Source organism: Coregonus lavaretus (genome assembly GCF_964263955.1).
Source record: "Coregonus lavaretus genome assembly, chromosome: 6".
Lineage (NCBI taxonomy): Eukaryota > Metazoa > Chordata > Actinopteri > Salmoniformes > Salmonidae > Coregonus > Coregonus lavaretus.
In genome coordinates, this window is record NC_139993.1 from 10,884,334 (window position 1) to 10,912,058 (window position 27,725).

At 41.3% G+C, this 27,725-nt stretch overlaps 1 protein-coding gene across 2 annotated transcripts; it reads right to left on the reverse strand.

Moving 5' to 3' along the window:
- On the reverse strand, window positions 1-26,715 carry LOC311131333 (REST corepressor 3-like). Of its 2 annotated transcripts, none has more exons than XM_084164259.1 (12): window positions 26,491-26,715; window positions 26,322-26,378; window positions 25,812-25,889; window positions 25,642-25,694; window positions 25,063-25,224; window positions 22,920-23,044; window positions 22,756-22,834; window positions 13,300-13,521; window positions 6,061-6,138; window positions 3,742-3,799; window positions 3,393-3,637; window positions 1-1,820 (listed from the first exon to the last, which is right to left on the reverse strand). In XM_084164259.1, the coding sequence occupies exons 1-12, from the start codon at window positions 26,612-26,614 to the stop codon at window positions 1,446-1,448; spliced, it is 1,656 nt and encodes a 551-aa protein (XP_084020385.1). In that variant the 5' UTR covers window positions 26,615-26,715; the 3' UTR covers window positions 1-1,445. The 2 variants fall into 2 exon arrangements, with proteins under 2 accessions (XP_084020385.1, XP_084020386.1); XM_084164260.1 differs by having other exon boundaries at window positions 3,302-3,637; window positions 26,491-26,695.
- Between the last annotated feature and the right edge of the window lie 1,010 nt (window positions 26,716-27,725).

Here is a 27,725-nt window from a genome sequence, read left to right on the forward strand (position 1 = left end):
CCCAAAAAATCAATTTTAATTTCAGGTTGTAAGGCAACAAAATAGGAAAAATGCCAAGTGGGATGAATACTTTCGCAAACCACTAAGTTCTGGCCACATTATTTCCACAGGAAAGGATGAATGATTCAGTGTATATTAGTGGTTTAAAGGTAATTTAAGTTTGCATTTCAACATGTTTAATGTCATGTAACAAGCTTGGTTGAAATCTTGTCACCATGTAAAGTACAGAATTAGCCTATTTCTTCCTCCATTCCTTAGCAGTGATTAGGCAAAAGTTGAGAAACTTTCCTAAAGTTCCAGGAATCAGCCAACCAGGATTTCTGGAGAACGTTTTCACTTAAGGACATTTTACGGAATCTTGCAACCCCTGAACATGAAGTGGCACTAATTAATTCCAAAACTTAGTAAAAAACATAAAACTAAATGTTACAAATATTTGAATGGATATGTTAAGGACTATGCCACACCTTACACTGGGAATTACTGATGGGTGACCGTTAAAACCAAATCCATAAGCATGGTTTTAGGTATGAATTAAGCAAACAAATTATTACACAACTGTACAGAAGTCAAACATTTTGTCCTTCAATGAAAATCATTGAAACAATCTAATTCCTGAAAATGTGGCTCACTGATTACAACAATCGATTCACTGACAGTGACATCCTCGTAGATTACTATTACATTAAAACAAGTTAATTATATTAACCAGTTCATTTTTTTCAATCAGTTTCTTCCAGTTTAGATAAATTCAATCACGTTAATACAGTTGTCCTAGAAGCGTAAGAGCACTTACACAATGGTTATTATTATACTGGACATAGGCAAAAATCAGTCTAGAGTCCATAGCACCGAGTAGAAAAATAAATAATGCATATATAAAAGATAAACGTCTATATTCGCTCAAAGAACAAATATGCGTTACAGCAAATCAAACACATAACAATCCAACTGAAATATGGCAACGCCACCTTTTCACTAGTAGTGGTGTATTGTCCATCATAGTGTCTTCAATATACCTTTTGTTTATATACCACTTGCACATTTTGCCAGTTTGTAAAATATACATTAACCAGAAGCCAAGAACACTTTCAAACAGGACCAATGCTTCTAGTAAATCTTTAACATCACCAATACATAACATCTAAGCCAGTCTATTACAAAGATGAGTAAAAAAACTAAAACATGATTTCAAATAAATAAAAAAACAAAGACCTAACCTAATATACATAAACTTTAAAAACTTCAACGGTTTTACGTTTCTCATTAATATACATCATCTCCTCATAACAACCAACGATTGACGACCTTCAGGAACACAACGGTCATTGTCAAGAAAAATACAAGCAAACAAACAACCAAGTTGTTTTTTTAAAAAAAGAAAGTGAAAAATCTGTGACTAAGCCACTGACTTTTCCGTTTTTTTCCTTCACCATCGCACACACTCAGTGCAGCGCGGAGGAGGACGGCGTCTCCGATGGGATGCCCACCAGGGTGGGGGGTGGCTGGCTGGAGCCTGGGCACCCTGTGGAGGTGGGGGCTGAGGTCAGGGCAAGCGGCCGGGGATTGAGGCGCGGGGGTGGGGGGTTGGAGGGACGGATGAGTGGGGGGGGCTGGTTGAGCGTGGGCCGGGGCTGGAGGAAGCGGGCCTGCTGCTGGAGAGGGGGTGGCTGCCTGTGGAGGGCCGGGGTGGCCGGCAGAGAGGGCCGTAGGAGCGGGGGCGGCTGGTTGAGCGAAGTTGCCGACGACGTCACCAGGGTCTGGGAGGTTGCAGAGGAAGTGGCAGCGGGAGAAGGGCCTGACGAGGGGGTCACCTGGCCCTGGAAGAGAGAGGCGTGAGTTGGGATTTCGGACCAAAACCGATGGGCAATACATTACAGCATATATATACGGTTGCCCAACCCTCTTCCCGGAGAGCTACCCTCTTGCAGGCTTTCACTGCAACCCTTACCTAGGACAATCCTAGATTCACAGCTGAATCAGTTGTTACAAAAGAAATGGAGCAAAAGCCTGCATACCCAGTAAAGTAGCTCTCCAGGAGGAAGGATAGCCACTTGACTGGTCTTGACATTGAATGACATGTTGGAATACCAGATTTAAGATCAATTTAACAAATGTCATTAGCAGTCATAACGGATATCAGGTTATGAAAATAAGCCTGGCACCTGTTGTATTTTGTTTCCTACTTAGCTAATTGACAAGGTAGCCATGAAGGCATATACACTATATATACAAAACTATGTGGACACCCCTTCAAATAGGTGGATTTGGCTATTTCAGCCATACCCATTGCTGACAGGTGTATAAAATCCAGCACTCAGCCATGGAGGAGGAATAATGGTCTCTGGCTGTTTTTCATGGTTCGGACTAGGCCCCTTAGTTCCAGTGAAGGGAAATCTTAACACTACAACATACAATGACATTCTAGATGATTCTGTGCTTCCAACTTTGTGGCAACAGTTTGGGGAAGGCCCTTTCCTATTTCAGCATGACAATGCCCCTGTGCACAAAGTGAGGTCTATACAGAAATGGTTTGTCGAGATCGGTGTGGAAGAACTTGACTAGCCTGCACAGAGCCCTGACCTCAACCCTATCGAACACCTTTGGGATGAATTTGAACGCCGACAGCAAGACAGGCCTAATCGCCCAACATCAGTGCCCGGCCTCACTAATGCTCGTGGCTGAATAGAAGCAAGTCCTCGCAGCAATGTTCCAACATCTAATGGAAAGACTTCCCAGAAAAGTGGAGGCTGTTATAGCAGCAAAGGGGAGACCAACTCCATATCCATGCCCATGATTTTGGAATGAGATGTTCGACCAGCAGTTGTCCATACTTTTGGTCATGTAGTGTATTTGTTTGAAATATTAGTATTACATTATTTTCAATACTGTATAGCAAGGTCATCTACCACTGCTTATGATATCTGTTAAATAATACTTAAAGCTACACGTCATGCAAGGAGTAAAATACCATTAGTTGACATCAACCACATTCAGATATTTCTACAAGTTATCAAGTCAATGGGAAATTTGTAGAATAATAAATTACAAGTGTGTATTATACACATGTGAATTGGAAATTGAGTTTTTGCATATCCCCCCCCCCCCCCAGGGTTAGAATGTCCACATGCAACTAACATTGTTAGGAACTTTGGCACATAATCATAAATGCTTATGACATCTTATGCCCTGCTTATAATGATGTTAAGACACCTTTATGAAGGAATGTAAATGAAACTGCAGTGTTAGAGATTTGTTGGAGCAAAAACCTGCATGCAGAGGGGGCTTGTGGGAGGCCAACTCCCATAACTAACTATAGCGAAATCACAGAAGGGGTTTCTGGGAAGGTTTAATTTGTTTTGCTTGAGGGGAATAAAGGAACGCTCCACCACCTCCTCCTCTTCTTCATCCGTACTCTTCCCAGAAGGGGTGTTGGAGCTGTTCTTCCCCTCCTCGCCAGAGGTGGCAGTGTCACCGTTGGGGGCACCAGTTCCCTGCTCCGCCTCCCACTCCTGCAGCACCTCCTCCAGGTTAAACCGGCGGCGGTAGTTCACAAAGAAGTTCTTTACCTGCCCTACCGTCTTATTACCGATAACGTCGGCAATGGCCTGGAAGTCTTTCCCGTACTTCCGGACACCTGGTGAAACAACAAATATTCTGAAATTGCACGAGGTAAACAGACTGCCGGGCCATGGACAAGAACTTGAACCAACTACAAACGCACAAAGAACGTAGGTTTACCTTGAACTGCCAGAAGCTGTTCATCTGTTGTCCAGCGGGCATTCACTTTTTGGTTGCACTAGAACAGACGAAAAATACCTGATATTATACACTGAACAAAAAAATAGTGCAACATGCAACAATTTCAAAGAGTTTACTGAGTTACAGTTCATAAGGAAATCAGTCAATTGAAATAAATAAATTAGGGCCTAATCTATGGATTTCACATGACTGGGAATACAGATATGTATCTGTTGGTCACAGATACCTTAAAAAAAAGGTATGGGCTTGGATCAGAAAACCAGTTAGTATCTGGTGTGACCACCAATTGCCTCATGCAACGCGACATCTCCGCATATAGTTGATCAGGCTATTGAATGTGGCCTGTGGAATGTTGTCCCACTCCTCTTCAATGGATGTGCGAAGTTGCTGGATATTGGCGGGAACTGGAACACGCTGTCGTACACGTCGATCCAGAGCATCCCAAACATGCTCAATGGGTGACGTCTAGTGAGTATGCAGGTTATGGAAGAACTGGGACATTTTCAGCTTCCAGGAATTGTGTAAAGATCTTTGTGACATGGGGCCGTGTATTATCATGCTGAAACATGAAGTGATAGTGGCGGATGAATAGCAAGACAATGGGCCTCAGGATCTCTTCACAGTATCACTGTGCATTCAAATTGCCATAGATAAAATGCAGTTGTCCGTAGCTTATGCCTGCCCATACAATAACCCCACCGCCACCATGGGGAACTGTTCACAACGTTGACATCAGCAAACCGCTCGCCCACATGACATCCATAAATGCTGTCTGCCATCTGCCCGGTACAGTTGAAACTGGGATTCATCCGTGAAGAGCACACTTCTCCAGTGTGCCGGCGGCCATCGAACGTGAGCATTTCCCCACTGAAGTCAGTTACGACGCCGAACTGCAGTCAGGTCAAGACCCTGGTGAGGACGACAAGTTTCATCAGCTGTCCGGGTGACTGGTCTGACATTCCCGCAGGTGAAGAAGCCGGATGTGGAGATCCTGGCCTGGCGTGGTTACACAATGTCTGCGGTTGAGGCCGGTTAGATTTACTGCCAAATTCTCTAAACCACGTTGGAGGCTGCTTATGATAGAGAAATGAACATTAAATTACCTGGCAACAGCTCTGGTTGACATTCTTGCAGTCAGCATGCCAATTGCACACTCCCTCAACTTCAGACATCTGTGGCATTGTTCTGTGTTACAACTGCACATTTTAGAGTGGCCTTTTATTGTCCCCACCTGTGTAATGATCATGCTGTTTAATAAGCTTCTTGATATACCACAGCTGTCAGGTGGATGGATTATCTTGGCAAAGGAGAAATGCTCACTAACAGGGATAAAAATAAACTTGTGCACAACATTTGAGAGAAATATGCTTTTTGTGCGTATGAAACATTTCTGGGACCTTTTATTTCAACTCATGAAACATGGGACCAACACTTTACATGTTGCGTTTATATTTTTGTTCAGTGTAGAAGCTAAGTGGCAATAAATGTCAAGACAACAGGTCACTCACTTCATATAAGCAACCATAATAAAGAAACGTCCATAACTAATGACTTCATCTCTTGGTAGAACTTCATTTGTAAGGTCTTACATGCTGACCGCATCGCGTGCGTTTGCGTTGCAAAATAAATGTACACATACATGTTATTAAATTATTGCACCCACATTGCTCGTGAGCGTCTGCGTGGCCAGGCGCTAAAATAGAACTTGGTTCTATTTGTGACGCTCAACGCACTGCAAGTCCTGCCAATCCCATCTCCTCATTGGTTTTTAGGAGCATCTACCCACGTGGGTGATTGAAAGATGAACTGATGTCTACGCTCCAGTCCAGTTGGTTGTGGTAATGCACCATAAAGTTGGTTGCCAACCGCCATATAAAGTCCAAAGAAGAAGAAGCCTGAAGGAGGAGAGATTACTAGAAAACAAACTTTTACCGTTTTATCTGTGGATTAATTGTTGGAGTAGAGGACCTTGTGCATTTCAAGTAAAATAACAACCCAATGTTTATATCCCAGGGCGATTGAGCTAGCAACAGCAAACCAGCTAGCTAAATTGCCATAAATGCTTAATGCTTTTCGACCTGTCCTGAAATTAATATAATTGGTTCAGAGTTTGTTTTGATATTTCAACCTGCGTGTCCTGATCGCGTCTGGTGTGGGGTGGCAAAATCAACTTGCGCGCGATGGCGGACACACGAGCGTGTGCGGTCTGGGTAGCATGTTAGTGATGTGTATGTTATGACCACTTATGTCACATTGCTAGGTCCCTTTCTCACTGAAATCTAAACATTTGGCACATACCTCCGGCAGCCTGAAGTCATCAATGCCCGCTTCCATCCTGTGTTTCAGACCACTGTTCAGTTGCTTTGCATTTTGAACCTGTGGGATAAATTCCTAGTGCCTTCAGAAAGTACTCACATCCCTTTACTTTTTCCACATTTTGTTGTGTTACAGCCTGAATTTAAAATGGACTAAATTGAGATTTTTTGTCATTGGCCTACGCACAATACCCCATAATGTCAGTGTAATTATGTTTTTAGAAATGTTTACAAATTAATAAAAAATGAAAAGCTGATGTGTCTTGAGTCTAAGTATTCAACCCCTTTTATGGCAAGCCTAAATAAGTTCAGAAATAAAATTAAGTGGCATAATAAGTTGCATGGACTCACTGTGTGCAATAAGTGTTTAACATGTTTTTTTAATGACTACCTCATCTCTGTACCCAACACATATACAATAATCTGTAAAGTCCCTCAGTCGAGCAGTGAATTTCAAACACAGATTCAACCACAAAGACCAGGGAGGTTTTCCAATGCTTCGCAAAGAAGGGCACCTATTGGTACATACAAAATAAAAATAAATAAAAGCTGACCTTGAATATCCCTTTGAGCATGGTGAAGTAATTAATTACACTTTGGATGGTGTATCAATACATCCAGTCACTACAAAGATAAATGCGTCCTTCCTAACTCAGTTGCCAGAGAGGAAGAAAACCGCTCAGGGATTTCACCATGAGGCCAATGGTGACTTTAAAACAGTGACAGAGTTGAAGGGCTGTGATAGGAGAAAATTGAGGATGGATCAACAACCTTGTAGTTACTCCACAAAACTAACCTAAATGTCAGAGTAAGAAGGAAGTACAGAAAAAATATTCCAAAACATGCATCCAGTTTGCAATAAGGCACTAAAGTAAAACTGCTTTGTTCTGAATACAAAGCGCTATGCTTGGGGAAAATCCAACACAACACATCCACTGAGTACCACACTTCATATTTTCAAGCATGGTGGTGCCTGTCATCGGCAAGGATTCTTTTTTTAGGATATAAAGAAACAGAATAGAGCTAAGTACAAGCAATATCCTAGATGAAAACCTGGTTCAGTCGGCTTTCCAACAGACACTGGGAGACAAATTCACCTTTCAGCAGGACAATAACCTAATACACAAAGCCAAATATACACTGGAGTTGCTTACCAAGACGATATTGAATGTTTCTGAGTGGTATAGTTACAGTTTTGACTTAAATCGGCTTGAAAATCTATGGCAAGACTTGAAAATGCCTCTCTAGCAATGTTCAACTACCAACTTGACAGAGCTTGAGGAATTTTAAAAAGAATGTGCAAATATTGTACAATCCAGGTGTGCAAAGGTCTTGGACTAATCCAGAAAGACTCACAGCTTTAATTGCTGCCAAAGGCGATTCGAACATGTATTGACTCAGGGGGTTGAATACATGTATTCAAGATAGAATTTATGAAGAATAAAACACTAACATTTGTACAAAATTATTCTTTCACCTTGACATGAGTACTTTGTGTAAATCATTGACATAATGACAAATCCATTTTAATCCCACCTTGAAAACACAAAATATGGAAAAAGTCAAGGGGTGTGAATACTTTTTGAAGGCACCGTACATATGCTTAGAACAACACAATGCACTAAGTAGTGCTGATACACTACATTACCAAAAGTATGTGGACACCTTCTCGTCAAACATCTCATTCCAAAATAATGGGCATTAATATGGAGTTGGTCCCGCCTTTGCTGCTATAACAGCCTCCACTCTTCTGGGAAGGCTTTCAACTAGATGTTGGAACATTGCTGCGGGGACTGGCTTCTATTCAGCCACGAGAGCATTAGTGAGGTCGGGCACTGATGTTGGGCGATTAGGCCTGGCTTGCAGTCGGCGTTCCAATTCATCCTAAAGATGTTCGATGGGCTCAGTGCAGGCCAGTCAAGTTCTTCCACACCGATCTCAACAAAGCATTTATGTATGGACCTCGCTTTGTGCAAGGGGGCATTGTCATGCTGAAACAGGAAAGGGCCTTCCCCAAACTGTTGCCACAAAGTTAGAAGCACAGAATCATCTAGAATGTCATTGTATTGTTAAGATTTCCCTTCACTGGAACTAAGGGGCCTAGCCCGAACCATGAAAAACAACCCCAGACCATTACAGTTGGCACTATGCATTAGGGCAGGTAGCGTTCTCCTGGCATCCGCCAAACCCAGATTCGTCCATCGGACTGCCAGATGGTGATGCGTGATTAATCACTCCAGAGAACGCGTTTCCACTGCTCCAGAGACCAATCTTTACACCACTCCAGCCGACGCTTGGCATTGCGCATGGTGATCTTAGGCTTGTGTGTGGCTGCTCGGCCATGGAAACACATTTCTTGAAGGTCACGACGAATAGTTATTGTGCTGACGTTGCTTCCAGAGGCAGTTTGGAAAACAGTAGTGATGTTGCAACCGAGGACAGACGATTTTTACACGCTATGTGCTTCAGCACTCGGTGGTACCATTCTTTGAGCTTGTGTGGCCTACCATTTCGCGGCTGAACCGTTGTTGCTCCTAGACGTTTCCACTTCACAATAACAGCACTTACAGTTGACCGGGGCAGCTCTAGCAGGGCAGAAATTAGACGAACTGACTTGTTGGAAAGGTGGTATCCTATGACGGTGCCATGTTGAAAGTCACTGAGCTCTACGGTAAGGCCATTCTACAGCCAATGTTTGTCTATGGCGATTGCATGGCTGTGTGCTCGATTTTCTGCAGCGGTCAGCAATAGGTGTGGCTGAAATAGCTGAGTCCACTAATTTGAAGGGGTGTCCACATACTTTTGTGTGTATATACACTACCGTTCAAACGTTTGGGGTCACTTAGAAATGTCCTTGTTTTCCATGAAAATATACATGAAATGAGTTTGAATAGGAAATATAGCAAAATGCATAGGAAATGTAGTCATTGACAAGGTTAGATATAATGATTTTTAATTGAAATAATAATTGTGTCCTTCAAACTTTGCTTTCGTCAAAGAATCCTCCATTTGCAGCAATTACAGCCTTGCAGACCTTTGGCATTCTTGTTGTCAATTTGTTGAGGTAATCTGAAGAGATTTCACCCCATGCTTCCTGAAGCACCTCCCACAAGTTGGGTTGGCTTGATGGGCACTTCTTACGTACCATACGGTCAAGCTGCTCCCACAACAGCTCAATAGGGTTGAGATCCGGTGACTGTGCTGGGCACTCCATTATAGACAGAATACCAGCTGACTGCTTCTTCCCCAAATAGTTCTTACATAGTTTGGAGCTGTGCTTTGGGTCATTGTCCTGTTGTAGGAGGAAATTGGCTCCAATCAAGCGCCGTCCACAGGGTATGGCATGGTGTTACAAAATGGAGTGATAGCCTTCCTTCTTCAAGATCCCTTTTACCCTGTACAAATCTCCCACTTTACCACCACCAAAGCACCCCCAGACCATCACATTGCCTACACCATGCTTGACAGATGGCATCAACCACTCCTCCAGCATCTTTTCATTTGGTCTACGTCTCACAAATGTTTGTCTTTGTGATCCGAACACCTCAAACTTTGAATCGTCTGTCCATAACACTTTTTCCAATCTTCCTCTGTCCAGTGTCTGTGTTCTTTTGCCCATCTAAATCTTTTATTTTTATTGGCCAGTCTGAGATATGGCTTTTTCTTTGCAACTCCGCCTAGAACGTCAGCATCCCGGCGTCGCCTCTTCACTGTTGACGTTGAGACTGGTGTTTTGCGGGTACTATTTAATGACGCTGCCAGTTGAGGACCTGTGAGGCGCCTGTTTCTCAAACTAGACACAAATGAATTTGTCCTCTTACTCAGTTGTACACAGGAGCCTTCCACTCCTCTTTCTATTCTGGTTAGAGCCAGTTTGCGCTGTTCTGTGAAGGGAGTAGTACACAGCGTTGTACGAGATCTTCAGTTTCTTGGCAATTTCTCGCATGGAATAGCCTTAATTTCTCAGAACAAGAATAGACTGACGAGTTTCAGAAGAAAGTTATTTGTTTCTTGCCATTTTGAGCCTTTAATCGAACCCACAATTTCTGTTGCTCCAGATACTCAACTAGTCTCAAGAAGGCCAGTTTTATTGCTTCTTTAATCAGCACAACTGTCAATCTCCCTTGGCCTGGGGCTCCATGCAATGATCATGAGAACGGTGAGGAATCAGCCCAGAACTACACGGGAGGATCTTGTCAATGATCTCAAGGCAGCTGGGACCATAATCACCAAGAAAACAATTGGTAACACACTACGCCGTGAAGTACTGAAATCCTGCAGAGCCTGCAAGGTCCCCCTGCTCAAGAAAGGACATATCCATGCCCGTCTGAAGTTTGCCAATGAACATCTGAAAGATTCAGAGGACAACTGGGTGAAAGTGTTGTGGTCAGATGAGACCAAAATGGAGCTCTTTGGCATCAACTCAACTCGCCGTGTTTGGAGGAGGAGGAATGATGCCTATGACCCCAAGAACACCATCCCCACCGTCAAACATGGAGGTGGAAAATTATGCTTTTGGGGTGTTTTTCTGCTAAGGGGACAGGACAACTTCACCGCATCAAAGGGATGATGGACGGGGCCATGTACCGTCAAATCTTGGGTGAGAACCTCCTTCCCTCAGCCAGGGCATTGAAAATGGGTTGTGGATGGGAATTCAAGCATGACAATGACCCAAAACACACGGCCAAGGCAACAAAGGAGTGGCTCAAGAAGAAGCACATTAAGGTCCTGGAGTGGCCTAGCCAGTCTCCAGACCTTCATCCCATAGAAAATCTGTGGAGGGAGCTGAAAGTTCGAGTTGCCAAACGTCAGCCTCGAAACCTTAATGACTTGGAGAAGATCTGCAAAGAGGAGTGTGACAAAATCCCTCCTGAGATGTGTGCAAACCTGGTGGCCAACTACAAGAAACGTCTGACCTCTGTGATTGCCAACAAGGGTTTTACCACCAAGTACTAAGTCATGTTTTGCAGAGGGGTCAAATACTTATTTCCCTCATTAAAATGCAAATCAATTTATAACATTTTTGACATGCGTTTTTCTGGATTTTTTTGTTGTTATTCTGTCTCTCACTGTTCAAATAAACCTACCATTAAAATTATAGACTGATCATTTTTTTGCTTAGTGGGCAAACGTTTAAAATCAGTACGGGATCAAATACTTTTTTCCCTCACTGTATATATATATATACATTTAATCCATTTTAGAATAAGGCTGGAAAGTAACAAAATGTGGAAAAAGTGAAGGGGTCTGAATACTTACCGAAAGCACTGTGTATGTATGTATGTATGTATGTATGTATGTATGTGTATATATATATATATATATATATATATATATATATATATATATATATATATATATATATATATATATATATATATATATATACATACACACACATATATATATACATACATACATACATACATACATATACATACATACATACATACATACATACATACATACACAGTGCATTCGGTAAGTATTCAGACCCCTTTTTCCACATTTTGTTACTTTCCAGCCTTATTCTAAAATGGATTAAATAAAAAAATCCTCATCAATCTACACACAATACCCAATAATGACAAAGCGAAAACAGGTTTAGACATTTTTGCAAATGTATAAAAAAGAAACGGGAATACCTTATTTATATAAGTATTCATACCCTTTGCTATGAGACTCAAAATTGTGCTCAGGTGAATCCTGTTTCCATTGATCATCCTTGAGATGTTTCTACAACTTGATTGGAGTCCACCTGTGGTAAATCCAATTGATTTGACATGATTTGGAAAGGCACACACCAGTCTATAAAAGGTCCCTCAGTTGACAGTGCATGTCAATGTCAGAGCAAAAGCCATGAGGTCGAAGGAATTGTCTGTAGAGCTCCGAGACAGGATTGTGTTGAGGCACAGATCTGGGGAAGGGTACCAAAAAATATCTGCAGCATTGAAGGTCCCCAAGAACACAGTGGCCTCCATCATTCTTAAATGGAAGTAGTTTGGAACCGCTAAGACTCTTCCTAGAGCTGGCCGCCCGGCCAAACTGAGCAATCGGAGGAGAAGGGCCTTGGTCAGGGAGGTGACCAAGAACCCGATGGTCACTCTGACAGAGCTCCAGAGTTCCTCTGGAGATGGGAGAAACTTCCAGAATGACAACCATCTCTGCAGCACTCCACCAATCAGGCCTTTATGGTAGAGTGGCCAGACGGAAGCCACTCCTCAGTAAAAGGCACATGACAGCCCGCTTGGAGTTTGCCAAAAGGCACCTAAAGGATTTTGACCATGAAAAACAAGATCCTCTGGTCTGATGAAACCAAGATTGAACTCTTTGGCCTGAATGCCAAGCTTCACGTCTGGAGGAAACCTGGCACCGTCCCTGCAGTGAAGCATGGTGGTGGCAGCATCATGCTGTAGGGATGTTTTTCAGTGGCAGGGACTGGGAGACTAGTCAGGATCGAGGGAAAGATGAACGGAGCAAAGTACAGAGAGATCCTTGATGAAAACCTGCTTCGGGACAAGTCTCTGAATGTCCTTTAGTGGCCCAGCCAGATCCCGGACTTGAACCCGATCGAACATCTCTGGATACTGGTGTGCCAAGCTTGTAGCGTCATACCTAAGAAGACTCGAGACTGTAATCACTGCCAAAGGTGCTTCAACAAAGTACTGAGTAAAGGGTCTGAATACTTATGTAATTGTGATATTTCATTTAATTATTTTTATACATTTGCAAAAATCTCTAAAAATCTGTTTTTGCTTTGTCATTATGGGGTATTGTGTGTAGATTGATGAGGGGAAAAACTATTTAATCAATTTTAGGATAAGGCTGTCACGTAACAAAATGTGGAAAAAGTCAAAGGGTCTGAATACTTTCCGAATGCACTTGTATGTATGTATGTATGTATGTATGTATGTATGTATGTATGTATGTATGTATGTAAATTATATATAGTGTATTTATCTTTTACTTTCAGGATACAAGCAAAGATTCTCAAGCACTAAGGCGAAGGTAGCCTAGCGGATAAGAGTGTTTGGCCAGTTACCGAAAGTTCGCTGGTTCAAATCCCTGTGCAGACTAGGTGAAAATATGTGCCTTGAGCAAGGCACTTAACCTTAATTGCTCCTATAAGTCGCTCTGGATGAGAGCGTCTGCTAAATGACTAAAATGTACTGTGAAAAAGCCTCAACTCAAGCACCTTGAGGACCCAGGTTGCCCTGCTCACCTGTCTTTTGAGGGCCACCAGCTCCATGTCCAGCTGCCGAAGGACAGTGTTGGCAGCACTGGAGCTGCATGACACTGCCACCACATCCTCCTGGGTCAGGTACATGCCCTTGGGCGGCCGACACTTGGAACGCTGCGAGTGGTGCCGGTGCATGAGCGTCAGGTGCTCCCGTCGGCCGAGCCCAATCTTGGAGGAGCTCAGGGGCTGGGGCTCCGTGTGGCCCTGGAGAGGCACGGGTAAACTTTCTATTAGCTGTCATAACTGTTCGTAACATCTATTGTGTCATTGTTAGGACATCACTTTGTTGGACTAATGACAGCTGGAGGTACCAGAAAATAAGCAGAAGGAGAAAAATACAAAGTTTTTGTCAAATTCATCCAAAGTTGACGAGTTGGTCATAACAATGTTTTGAGAGGTATAATAAAACGGTAACGCTGCACACTGCTGTTCATGCTCCCAAGTGATTTTATTGATACGTTTCAACCCTTCATCAGGCATCCATGAAAAATCACCTTGGAGCATGAACAGCAGTGTGACGTTTTCCTTTTAATTGTTCATGAGTTCACCTATAACTCCAGCACCTGCAAAAAAGTACCTGGCTGTGCGTATGTTCTGAAGCTTTTGCACGTTATAAGAAGTGTCATATTAAAGTGAGACTCAGCGATATGACGTTGCCACGAGCAGCACCACTGATATTCAGATGAGCACAATGCAAGACTTTGCTCTCACAGTCCCACAGAGTATCTTCACATGTGCATGGTAGAGTCCTGCATGGCTCCATTTTTTGGAGCCGAACTCGCCGGCCACATCAATTCAGAGCACCACCCGATATCAAGACAGATTTTCTCTGCAACCCGACCCACCAGCATAGAATTGTTCCAAGAGCCGATCTGTGACCCGCCAAATAACAATTTATTTAAAAAAAATTATGACCAGAGTATTAGGCTATTTCCCTTCCCTGCATGAAAGAATTTGTCTGCATGTCTATTCAACATTTGGATAAAAGGAAACCATGCCATGAATTAAGAATGATAGGCTTATCTTATTTTCATAATGCGATGCGGCACACATTGACAATTCAAATCGCTTTGAAAAAAGCCTTCTAGTTAGCCTTCTTACCTAATGAAAGCCTATAAGCGACTGTAGTGTATTGACAATATGATGGTGTTAAATGTTTTTAAATGGAACTGAAAGAATGTTGATTTTTGGTATCAAGAGGGAAGGTTTTAGCGTGACGTCACATATGACAGACAGGAAGTGGGTTGTAAGATACGGGGATTGGACAGTAGAGGGAGCTATTCAACTCTTGGAAGGCTATATAAAGGGGAGACTGGTGATTGGCCAGAGGAGGGAGTTTCATTGTTTATAAATAAGGGGGTTAGGCGAGGAAGACGTCGGAACGGCCATAGCAATCTGGGGAGCCGTTCTCCGGACATCGCGGGTCTGTACCTATGCTGTAAACTCGTGATTTTAATAAAAGCCTCTCACACGATGCAGCATAACGGACTCTGTGTTGACAGCAATAATTGCCACCACTCATCAGATACGACATAATGGCGCCCAACGTGGGGCTGGGTTTGCGTCTCTTCTGTGTTTCAGTCAACCGCCAGGCTAACTCTCTGAAGCATGGCCGAAAAAAGGGTGAGTGTTCTTACCGCTTCGGAGTTGGTTAGATTGGATATGACTTGTGTACACTGAAGAGATGTTCCATATGACCTGGCCTCGGTGGTGTTATTGTGGTCGACTAGAGTCTGCTAAAATTTATTCCATCAAAAACGGCAGTCAATTGGAATGTAGAGCATTAAACGGTAGGATTTAAGTATTGAAAGTGTATAGTTCATTGGTAACGGGTGACAATGGTTGGTAAATTCAGATATGCGCATTCTTTAGGGCACTGTACCGCTTTAAGACCTCCAGTGGGGGCCATTTTAGATGTCGGGCCGACAAATCCGTTTACACGATAGAATGGGTGGACGGTGGGTTTCTTTTTTCTTAAAGAGAGCTCGGATTCATGGGGTTTATCTGATTGTAATTATGATTTGACTCTCATCCGACGGGGTGTTTGATTGGGTCTGATTTCTCGGTGTAATGGTCATTAGTCCCGGTAGCAAAAACGGTAGGATAAATATGTTAAAATTGATAGGGCAGTGCAGGGTATGTTTCTGTGTAATAGGCTGCAGTTAGCTAGAGGCTAATGCTAATGTCAAGGCTAAATGGGAGTGTGTTTCATGCTACATGGTACATCGTGGCTAGAGGCTAAAGGCTAATTGTGTTGTGTGCTACATGCTAACGTATCCTTAGAGATTCCATTGCGATGGATTAAAGTCTCTTAAATTTGTCTCTGTGTTTAAGTCAGGTTATATGTTTTGTGAGCGCTGTTAAATGTTGTTTGACTATAAGGGGGAAACGGGATTTTTAGCTGGAGTGTTATTCTGTCTGTTTGGGGAGAGAGAATAGAAAATCTTCCTTCCACGGTGAGAAGGGATTTTTGAATGGTTGTGCGCATGCGTTTAATTTTGCGACACTACCCTACAGAAAGGGGGAGTTTATGACACGAGATTAGGACACGTGTTGATTTTACGGGGCTAAAAACTACGACATGAGGTGGGGCTAAGCCTACAAAACAAAATGGTGGGGTACAGGTCATAGGTCCCATTTGGCGTTACCCTGCAAGGGAAAATAGACAGAGGAGAAATTTTAACACGATGATTCTAGTTTAAACTGCGATTGGTTAAAGATGAAACTTGTTTTGTAACCTATTGAATTTATAAATTAGATATATGGTAGCGGATTATAATAAATTGAATTAAATAATTAAATAACGGATTAAAATCAAATAATGTTTTTGAACGATCTATTTAGTTCTGAGTTTAGTCTTAGAGTGAATAATGTAGAACGAACGAATATTGAATGGTTGGAAATACTCAGTGATTGCAGTAACTGTTGAAATCTTGTCTGTTTCTATGTTTTTTTGAAATATGAGAGGAACAGGGAACGAGAGGAGAGAGAGAGAGAAGGGGCTGACGTGTGCGTCACGTGACAAGGTGTGACGAGGCAGACGAGAGGATCAGATCAGGCTAGTACACAAAATCATCCTAACAAGATATGTGATGTTATGACAATTTTACATAGGCTTGGCAAATACTATTTCATTAAAAATTGCATTTTGGAAGTTCTGTGTATCACTGGGGTTTGATTACAGATGTGTTGGGAATCAAGGATGGATTGAGGATTGTTCTGTAAATTTAAGATAACTTATCTGATAGAACAAGGGGTTATGGGAATTGTAATAATTTAAGGGGGGAGGCTTTGTTTTTGGGGGATTGATTTGAAGTTGACTAACTTCATTTACTTGCAGTTGATGGGTTGTGGTAATATAGCCACCACTAATGGATAAGTTGGTGACATAGGATATAGGAATAAAAATTGGGTTTAATTATTCAGGATTTATTTGGAGTTGTTTAGGGTTATATTAATAATTAGAGGGGGGGAAGCCTTAGGCTATACAGTCTAGAATAACATAGTTCACAATAAAGGAATTTAAAAGGGTTGATATAGGGGAAAATTGACTAAAATAGTAATTATTTAACTAAGGTAGTGTTAGGAGAGACTAATGGCAGAAGTTAGTACACCTTTCTCACATATGGATTCAGCAAAAAGACACCCACCTTACGAGAAGAAAAAGTACAGCTCAGGGGTGTTTATCCTCAGCTTTCAGTGATCATCCAGCAGGGTGATTATGGCATCAGAGATGAAGACGAATACAAGCAGAAACGACGATGAAGATGAATCAAAACTCCAGAAGGAAGGAAATGTGATGTCTGGAAGAGAAGAGGGAGGTAAGGAGGATGGAACTTAAAGAAGACGAGGATGATGAAGATGAGTGATGATGAAGAGGTCATTCATGGGTGGATATGACTCTGTGATCAGAAGGAAGTTGGCAAGAGAGAAACGAAGAAGGATACGCGAGATTTGATCTCTGATGGAAGTTGAAGATGAAGAAAGCGATGAAGATTTGGAGATTAAAGGTGCTTTATTTTCAAGAGGAGTTTGTCCTACAAGGACTGGCACAGAAGAAAAGTAAGAAGATGATGGAAGATGATATTTCGAGGACAGAACTTAGAACTAAGGTTGAAGAATACTGATATGTCAACGACGAGAAGGAACAGGACCAAGAAAACTGCTGAGAGAATCCCAAGAACAGGAGAAAACAACAGAGGAAGATGAAGGAGCAAGTGAAGATCACCTGTTCTAGAAGAGATGAAGGGGGGTGCATTGCTGAGAGCATCGATTAGAGAAGAAGAGAAAATAGCTAACAGTTGAAACAACCGACCATTAGAAGGGATAGTGAATAGGGGAAAACTTATCTGGGTTCAGCCTAAAGAGGTTAAACATCTACAAAGTTAAAAGGGGTGACTGTTTATTCTGGGTTACATTCTTAAACTAAGAGATTTCAGGCTAGGCTAAAAGGTGTTTAGACGTTTTGCCAAGTCTGTGTGTAATGAGTCAGAAGCAGGTGGGGAACTTTCCCAATCACATATTCTACAAATATGGTGGTAAGGGATTTTGTGAAAATCAGGGGAAAAGGTTTTAAATGTTATGAGAGAAAAGATTAGATTAAAATAAGTTAGGAGTAGATTAGGGTTGAAGGAACTCTGAGACAGTAAGCTAAAATGTAAAGTTAGTAGTAAGAGAGAGAGAGAGAACAATGGTGAATGACACTGTAGAGTAGGGAGAGCAAGGTAATTATAGGTGTTTTTTTTATAATCAAAGGTTTGAAAGTCAGGGATTTAGAGATAGGACTGAGATTTGGGGAAAAAGTGACACTAGTGAGAATATGTGTACTTATTTAGTGCTAGCATTAGAATTTGTTCCGGTTCAGAATTATTGGTTAAAGGGCTATGTAATTCATAAAGTAACGCTTATAATGGAAGAGTTGAGGTCTGTTGTAGCCTCCACAGTCATTGAGGGAGTTCAGGAGGAGTAGAACTGAATGGACAGTAGTCACTCCAACAGTAGATAATACACCGAGGATAATGGGAACCTTTGCACTAGAAGTAATTAGGGTTGATACAGCAGCTAAATCAACTACTTTAATGGTAACTTTGGAAGGGATTAGTGATACGATGGCAATAGCAAAAGAGGGAGTATGACATCGACAACAACTTTTCTGAAATTAAATGGGGAATGTTAGACTCATGGGTTATGTTACGGATGGAGAGTGCTGTCAATGATAGTACGAATAGGGTTAAAATAGGAGAACAGAGAGTAGTAGAGAGAATATAGATTCATCATGGAGATACAGGATGAGGTCTTTGATTTTAATGACAGACAGGGAGAGGTATCTGATCAGTACCGCTCGTTCTTCTGTTGTGGAAATTGGAGATATATTAACTCATTCTGTAAGATCAGTGAGGAATCTTGAAGGTCCATGTCTGTTGAGAATTCCAGCACCAGACGTGTTAGACGGTCGCGCGGCCTCTATCAGGTATGGTTCAGTCTTATGCTTTGTCATAACTGTGGTATTGGCAACAGTCATTGACAGATAAAATAATTTAGTTGTCAGAACAGTGGTTTAAGCCTAGGGTTAGGTGGAATTGGGTTAAATGAATTACCCTATGGGAATTGTTAAATGGGAAAGGAAAATCAGGTAATCACAGAATCCTGAAGTATTCAGGTGAAACATTGAGGGCTAAAGGTTGTTTTTGTTCTAATGAAACATGTGAGGTAGGGGGTGTGTTTATGGGAAGATCAGATTGGGATGTTATATGATAACTTTGGATAAGCATGACCTTAAGGGTAGTAATGAGAAATATGTTACTTTTTAGGTAGCAGGTAGTAAGAAGAGCAGGACGTTGATGGTTAAAAGATTAGCTTTTGCCTATGACTATGGGGAATTTTAGAGATATTTAGAGGGGGTTTGTGATGGTAAAGTATATTTATTCTTACATTATGGATGGACAGGATTTGGTTACATGTCAACGTTGAAGCTTCCATATGAGGTTTTATCATTATAAGAGGGATAGCACTGGACACAGCTAAATCTAGGGTTGAAAGGGTGACATGGCGACATGTCATAGGCTTCAAGCCTATCATTGAAGGATAAGTCTAAGGGAGAAGGGCAGACTTTATTCATGGTATGGTGTAACATTTGGGAAGATCATATTGATAAATATTAGTTATACTTTGAGTCCAGATAGTTCAGATAATATTGGGGTTATAGAGGCATTGAAGGAAATAAGGGATGCATTTGGAGGATTTGGTTGCAAGATCAATTAGGCCAGTAGGGGCAGTGATGGGTCAGATTTTAGTTTCAGCTTTGATAACACTGTGTGATGTTTGTAATTTGTTACTGACCTTTGAGAAAGTTATGATATTGAGATAGGTTGGAGAGTGATTCCTGGAGACAACACTCAGATGCCGGTGTTGACTGTTCCGGATCTGGAGGAAGATGGATGGACTACTGATGGATAAATATCATTTTTTATGAGTTGATTATTTTTCAAAAAAATGTTCAATATTGGGGTGATTTTTATACGATTTATGAATCAAAGGGGGGAATAGGTTTATGTGATTCATACATCATTTATATATCATTTTTTAAATTCTTAGGTGAAATTGAGGTTTAATTTGAAAGTGGTTGTTTTGCAAAAGATACTGTTTGGTCGTTTCTGTTCTTTTCATTCCAGAGGCATTTGGGAGAACATGTGGAGATTGGAATATTCAGACAAAGACAATATGAAGGGACAATATGACTGGAGGAGATGAAACAAGGAGGGTGTGGCTGATTCCATCATCAACAAGTCCATTGGAAGAGGGGACTACATTCCAGTGTCGGCAATGAAATATAGACATGTGTAATACATAATTGTGTGATAGCCTCAGGGATTAATTTTTGTAGAATTATGTTTGATGTAATTGGATACATGGGAGGATCTTAGATGTTTTTGTTTATTTCGTGAATGTTTAGGGACAGAGAGGCTAGGAAGGGAGAGTTTCATTGTACGATCCTATGGGTTGACCAGCCGTACAATGGATGTTTATGGATAGGATTTTGTTTGCAGGGGCTTACATGTGTATTTAATTGCATCATAGTTTCAAATGCATTTACATGAGTTATGAGGTTATCTGGAGTACCGACGGTGGTTGCCTGGGGCAGAGGGACCGTGAGAGAATTTTACTGTCTTGATTGATATGGATGGATGGCTGCCAGACAGTTTTTCGCTCTTACACTCCATAGAGATTTCTTCATATTTCATAGTAATGTATTCACACTTCATAAAGATAGTAATGTATTCACACTTCATATGTCATAGTAATGTATTCACACTTCATAAACAGTTATTGCATAGAAAAGTATTTACACTCTAGAGAAGAATGTTTTTGGTTTAATGTTAAAGATACTCAATAAGATAAATTGTTACTTGTTATAATCCTGTCTGTTTGGTTTCGAGACGTTTAGGTTGTCTCGAAAGGGGGGAATGTAGTGTATTGACAATATGATGGTGTTAAATGTTTTTAAATGGAACTGAAAGAATGTTGATTTTTGGTATCAAGAGGGAAGGTTTTAGCGTGACGTCACATATGACAGACAAGAAGTGGGTTGTAAGATACGGGGATTGGACAGTAGAGGGAGCTATTCAACTCTTGGAAGGCTATATAAAGGGGAGACTGGTGATTGGCCAGAGGAGGGAGTTTCATTGTTTATAAATAAGGGGGTTAGGCGAGGAAGACGTCGGAACGGCCATAGCAATCTGGGGAGCCGTTCTCCGGACATCGCGGGTCTGTACCTATGCTGTAAACTCGTGATTTTAATAAAAGCCTCTCACACGATGCAGCATAACGGACTCTGTGTTGACAGCAATAATTGCCACCACTCATCAGATACGACACAACATAACAAAACAATACTTTTACATTCCTTATTGTTAAGATTATCAAATAGTTTAATTGAAACTTAAATAAACAACTCCCAGAATCGAATAAGCTATAGGATGCAAAAAGCATACATTTATTTAGTAGGTTTAGACTTTATATAGCCTGCGTATGGTCTAAATTAACAAAAGCTTGAATTCATGTAATAATTCATTGATAATTAACTGAATTATCGTAAACGAATACCTGCTTGCACTTTTGCAGGCTGTGTATCCATATACTGGGTTGTTGTCCTCCTTGTCCCCAATGACTACAAAATCCTTCCAAACCGGGGATTTCACTCACGGAGCACCTGTTTCCACGATGGTGCAATCCACCATCATAACCTTTCTTTCTATTTCTCCTGTTACGTTAGCCATTTTTGCGTGAGCTAGGAGTCAGGGAAAATAAACTTGCCAACGTATTGCCGCGTTGCAGAAGGAAACGTAAGCTCTGCACGTGGACAAATTAGGAACGTTTCAGCACCACACAAATAATGGACAGTTCCCTGCTCCACTCTAGCCTAGGCTATGTATGCCTCACTGCTCACATAATGGAATTCGCAACAATTCAACAATCTCCTGGGTTTGTAAAATAAATCTTGATTTAAAACGTCTGACCTGCGATATAATCGTTCAGAACCGCGATCCGACCCACGGGTTGAAATAATGTTTTCATTCCACCCGCCAGCTGATTCTTTTGCGGGTCAACCGTTGGTATCCAACCCGATGCAGGACTCCAGTGCATGGGTGCGCTTCCCACTGCTACAACGTGATAGCTATGGAACAAAAACTGTGTACAAGTTTAGCCTCGTGCTTCAAACGCTCTTAGTTGTTGCAGAAATCGGCCCTATGTTGCGGTTTACTTAATGCATCGTTTACTGTACCTTTTAAGTGTGACCTTTGTTACTAACCCAATAACTAGCCTACGGATATTGTTGCACTCGCTTTGTCTAGTGGTCCTAGGCCTAGTTACATGGTCTGTAACCTGAATGTGTGCATTTGTGAGAAATCAGCATTTGAGGACCGTGTTGGATGTGCCCAAGGACACGGCAATCTTACCTTGGTCCAGGGCCAGCTCTGTCTCTCTTGACCTCTTGGTCATCCAAGTGGATTATTATTTGTTCAGATGGTGACGAAAGTAAATGTATACAAAAAGGAAACCACAAACAGGCATGACTAAACTAAAGATTCAAAACCAAACGAAAGGCCTCATGGCCAACAAACCTACCAGCAGCCTCACAGCTTGCAAGCTGGGACACTGACTGATGATCACCCTAATTGGCAGCACCTGATTTGCTTATCAAGCAGGCTCAACACCTGGATAAGGCTGCTGCCACCTGGGGATGGAGTGTGGAGGTGTATCCTGGGTAGTGTGTTTTGTCTACTGTATGTTCTAACATTAACCTTCCCCCCACATCATAACTCTACTGCTCATTGTAAGTGAATGCTGGTCACTGATTAAAAGTGTATCCGCTATTACTTTTTGATCTATCCCAACTGACATTCCATCAGTTTAAATTCTAAAGTTTAGATAACGTACCTCTTTTTTCGTCTCCTTGGTGGGGTCATAATCGCTATCGTTTGCTTCGATGGGGTTGGCCTCCTCCATTTCTTCATCACTAATGTCAAGAAAAGCCAATCATTATTGGACTCCGACCACTTGGAATTCACAGACAGTAATAAAAGCTGAGCTACAACTCTTACCTTTCATCTTGGGCGTTTCGGTTTGCTAGCTTTCTGGCCTGGCGGTCCATCAGGCTGGTTCTGGACCGGGTCTTCTTCCAGGAGTAGTAATACTTCACAAGACTGGATATGGATTTGTCTGGTAACTACAACAGATGAGAAAATGGTACCAAATGACAGTTTATACTTACATTAAAGCTGGGATTCAATCAAAGGAGCGTTGTCGACAAGTGCACTGCACTGTCGACAATGTGCCTTTTAAAGGCAATAACCCCAACGTTCGCAGAGATTGCATTCAAGGTGAATGCGGATGTTGGCTCAAGTGTAAATTACCTTAAAGTCAACTGCAATATTCATCCAGACTGCTTGTGTACACTACTGGGCAAAAGTTTTAGAACACCTACTCATTCAAGGGTTTTTCTTTATTTTTACTATTTTCTACATTGTAGAATAATAGTGAAGACATCAAAACTATGAAATAACACATATGGAATCATGTAGTAACCAAAAAAGTGTTAAACAAATCAAAATATATTTTATATTTGAGATTCTTCAAATAGCCACCCTTTGCCTTGATGACGGCTTTGTACACTCTTTGCATTCTCTCAACCAGCTTCACCTGGAATGCTTTTCCAACAGTCTTGAAGGAGTTCCCACATGCTGCCGTCCGACTCATCCCAAACCATCTCAATTTGGTTGAGGTCGGGGGATTGTGGAGGCCAGGTCATCTGATGCAGCACTTCATCACTCTCCTTCTTGGTAAAATAGCCCTTACACAGCCTGTAGGTGTGTTGGGTCATTGACCTGTTGAAAAACAAATGATAGTCCCACTAAGCCCAAACCAGATGGGATGGCATATCGCTGCAGAATGCTGTTGTAGCCATGCTGGTTAAATGTGCCTTGAATTCTAAATAAATCACAGACAGTGTTGCAAGCAAAGCACCCCCACACCATAACACCACCTCCTCCATGCTTTATAGTGGGAAATACACATGCAGAGATCATCCGTTCACCCACACCGCGTCTCACAAAGACACGGCAGTTGGAACCAAAAATCTCAAATTTGGACTCAAGACCAAAGCACAAATTTCCACCGGTCTAATGTCCATTGCTCGTGTTTCTTGGCCCAAGCAAGTCTCTTCTTCTTATTGGTGTCCTTTAGTAGTGGTTTCTTTGCAGCAATTCGACCATGAAGGCCTGATTCACACAGTCTCCTCTGAACAGTTTATGTTGAGATGTGTCTTTTACTTGAACTCTGTGAAGCATTTATTTGGGCTGCAATTTCTGAGGCTGGTAACTCTAATGAACTTATCCATTGCAGCAGAGATAACTCTGGGTCTTCCATTCCTGTGGCAGTCCTCATGAGAGCCAGTTTCATCATAGCGCTTGATGGTTTTTGCGACTGCACTTGAAGAAACTTTCAAAGTTCTTGAAATGTTCCGTATTGACTGACCTTCATGTCTTCAAGTAATAATGGGCTGTTGTTTCTCTTTGCTTATTTGAGCTGTTCTTGCCATAATATGGACTTGGTCTTTTACCAAATAGGGCTATCTTCTGTATATCCCCCCCACCTTGTCACAACACAACTGATTGGCTCAAACACATTAAGAAGGAAAGAAATTCCACAAATTAACTTTTAAGAAGGCAAACCTGTTAATTGAAATGCATTCAAGGTGACTACCCCATGAAGCTGGTTGAGAGAATGCCAAGGCTGTGCAAAGCTGTCATCAAGGCGAAGGGTGGCTATTTGAAGAATCTCAAATATAAAATATATTTTGATTTGTTTATCACTTTTCTGGTTACTACATGATTCCATATGTGTTATTTCATAGTTTTGATGTCTTCACTATTATTCTACAATGTAGAAAATAGTAAAAATAAAGAAAAACCCTTGAATGAGTAGGTGTTCTAAAACTTTTGACCGGTAGTGTATGTTTGTATGAACAGTACACAGACACACATTAAAGTAAAAGATACTGTATATTATGTGGTCCTCTGTAGCTCAGCTGGTAGAGCACGGCGCTTGTAACGCCAAGGTAGTGGGTTCGATCCCCGGGACCACCCATACACAAAAATGTATGCACGCATGACTGTAAGTCGCTTTGGATAAAAGCGTCTGCTAAATGGCATTATTATTATTATTATTATTATTAATGTATGTTACCATTTGTTGAATCCTGTGGAAGCTTTTTCCGTGGAAGCTGAAGGCTTGTTCGAACAGCACCTTATCCTCCACGGTCCACTCGTCGGGGAAGGGGGTAAAGTTGGGCAGGTCTGCCAGGGACTTCTCAATGTTGTGCTTGTGCCAGAACAGCATGCCCAATGCCTGTGGGGGACAACAACGAGTGGAGTCCACTGAGAATGGACACCAGGCAGGTCTATGGGGCTTCACTGAGCCAGTAATGCTTGAGCAACAGAACTAGAATAGGTAGAGTAGGTATTCCCCTAAATAACATTTGAATATGTTATTTTAAGTATGTTGTGGTAGTTTATTAATACATTGTGGGTCAAATTTACTGAGCTTTCACACCGGGGTAAATTTTAGGCCTGTCCGGGGGGCATTGGAAAATGTAATAAGAATGTTAAAATTGGGAATATGCTTCAATAGGGTTAAAACGATGGAAATTCTGTTTAAAGCTTTTCATATGATTTTGAAAAATAAGGTGGATTCTCTGCATTGGTGAAAAAGCTTAGTAAATGTGGCCCTATGTACTTGCCTAATAATCCTAAAAAGCAGACATACCTGCTCAACATTATATCCATGCTTCTCTTTTGCAATGGCAATATATTCATCCACTGTGGAGAAAAATCATAGTTTAATTAAACTACATAAGAAATAGTTAAATATTTTTGTAAAATCAACTGTTGGTTGCCTTTAGAAATAAGATGCTTGTGAAAAGCAAACTGACTTACATTTTGGGTCGACAATGGTGTGGTATGGAGACCACACCAACATACCCCCACTATCTTTATCACTGTACTTGGTAGAACCTACAAAAAAATATATAAAAAATATATATATATACTACATAATTAGAAAAAACACATTTTCATATAGTGTTATTTCATGTCATTTAACAGCCTAATTAAAGCAATACATGCAGGACTAAAGAGACTGCTTTATTGTTGTTAAAATATTGTTTAGAAAGCAACAAAAAGCCAATTCAGTTGAAGGAAACCAATAGTAGCCTACGGTGGGCAAGTACAGCCTCGGGAATAGAAATGTGTTTCAAAACGCTTCTATAAACCAAACATCGACAACATCTTTCAATGGGCCATAATTCTCTACACATCTGGCTCAATTGTCGAATAAAAGCCTACTGACTATGGGTTGTAAAGTAAAAGGTTAATGTAAATGTACTGTCATAACCTATACCGAGGCTACCACCAGAATACAGTCAGGTAGATCAAGCATAACCTTACCAGGATCAAATTCTGGTATATTGGCTTGATAATCGGATCCCACACGCATTCCGACATCTGCAATAAGGAAAAATGTGTATAACACATTAATAGACACATTTATTTCTGTTTTTCGCGTTCAAAATAATACATACAGTGTGACATGCAAAACGGGTGTTCGAGGCTATACCGTGCTCGTCGTCACTGCCGCTCTCATCAGAAAAATGTCCATTCGATGCATTTGAAGGGCTTTTTGTTCCGTTTGAGCGTCCCTTTCCTAGATACTCCGACCCTTTATCCATCATTCCAGGCATTTTTACGTATCTTTGTGGGTTCTCCTTGGGAGAATACCTAATAAAACCATGCAATGTATATTTTTCCACAGCCTGTCTTTTTCAATAACTCCCACAGCTACGCAGCTGTGACACTGTGCCATAGTCCAGTATTAATCCACCATTTTTTGTATATTACGGTTTTACGCAGATGTATTAAAAATGATTTCCCCAAGCCTGTTCCTGAGTCTGATATTGGTTGTTTTTAGTGTAATTCATGACTTGTATCTGTTCAGACATGCAGTAATTGAATATTCAAAATCAGAAGGAACTAATTCGTCTAGCGGAAGGACCTTTACGCACTTGGTTATATGAAGCCAAACTGCGGCTCTGCGTGCGCGGGTGAAAATGGAGTTGTTTACAGTCACGCTCGGTAGACGAATAGGCTACAACAATAATATAATTTGTTACAATTTCTTACACATAATATATGCTACGTCTGTTTTGGATACATTGGATGCGTTTTGTAAATCCAATATAGAGCCTGATGCTCTTTTTTAAAGCCTTTATTCACAGAAGCGTCAACACAGCATTTTTTACATTTCAACGTAGGCTATTTTTGACTTGAATGTTTTTCAAATATAAACAACTCTTCGTTTGCAATTATGGCCCCATAGTAGGCTAATGAGAAGTAGAGGAATATAGCCCAACTGTACGAAATAAAAAGCGAAATAAAATAACCAGTCGTTTGGGTAGCCTCTCTTTATTCTGAATATTGTCCTTGCCTTGGTTTGCCAGCAGATGGAGACAAAAGACAGCTAGCCTATTTCGAGAGATCCCACAATTAATTGTTCATTTGGTTTTCGAATGTAACTTATTGATTTTGAAGTATAGGCCTATTAACTGTTTACTAGGCCTATGTAACCTACTTATGTCCATGTGAGTGATGAGCTGTGACTTTGAGAGAGTTTGGAGATGGTTTTGACCATTTAGGTATCCAAAATGGGTATAAGGGCCTAATTAACTGAAAATGTCAGTAGGCTATCCCTCCCAATCCACATTGGTAGACCTCATTCCGTTATCCCTTGCCCAGTCTATGAACTAAACTATATATAAAACTATATATAAAAAACGAAGACCTTTAGATGGTCTA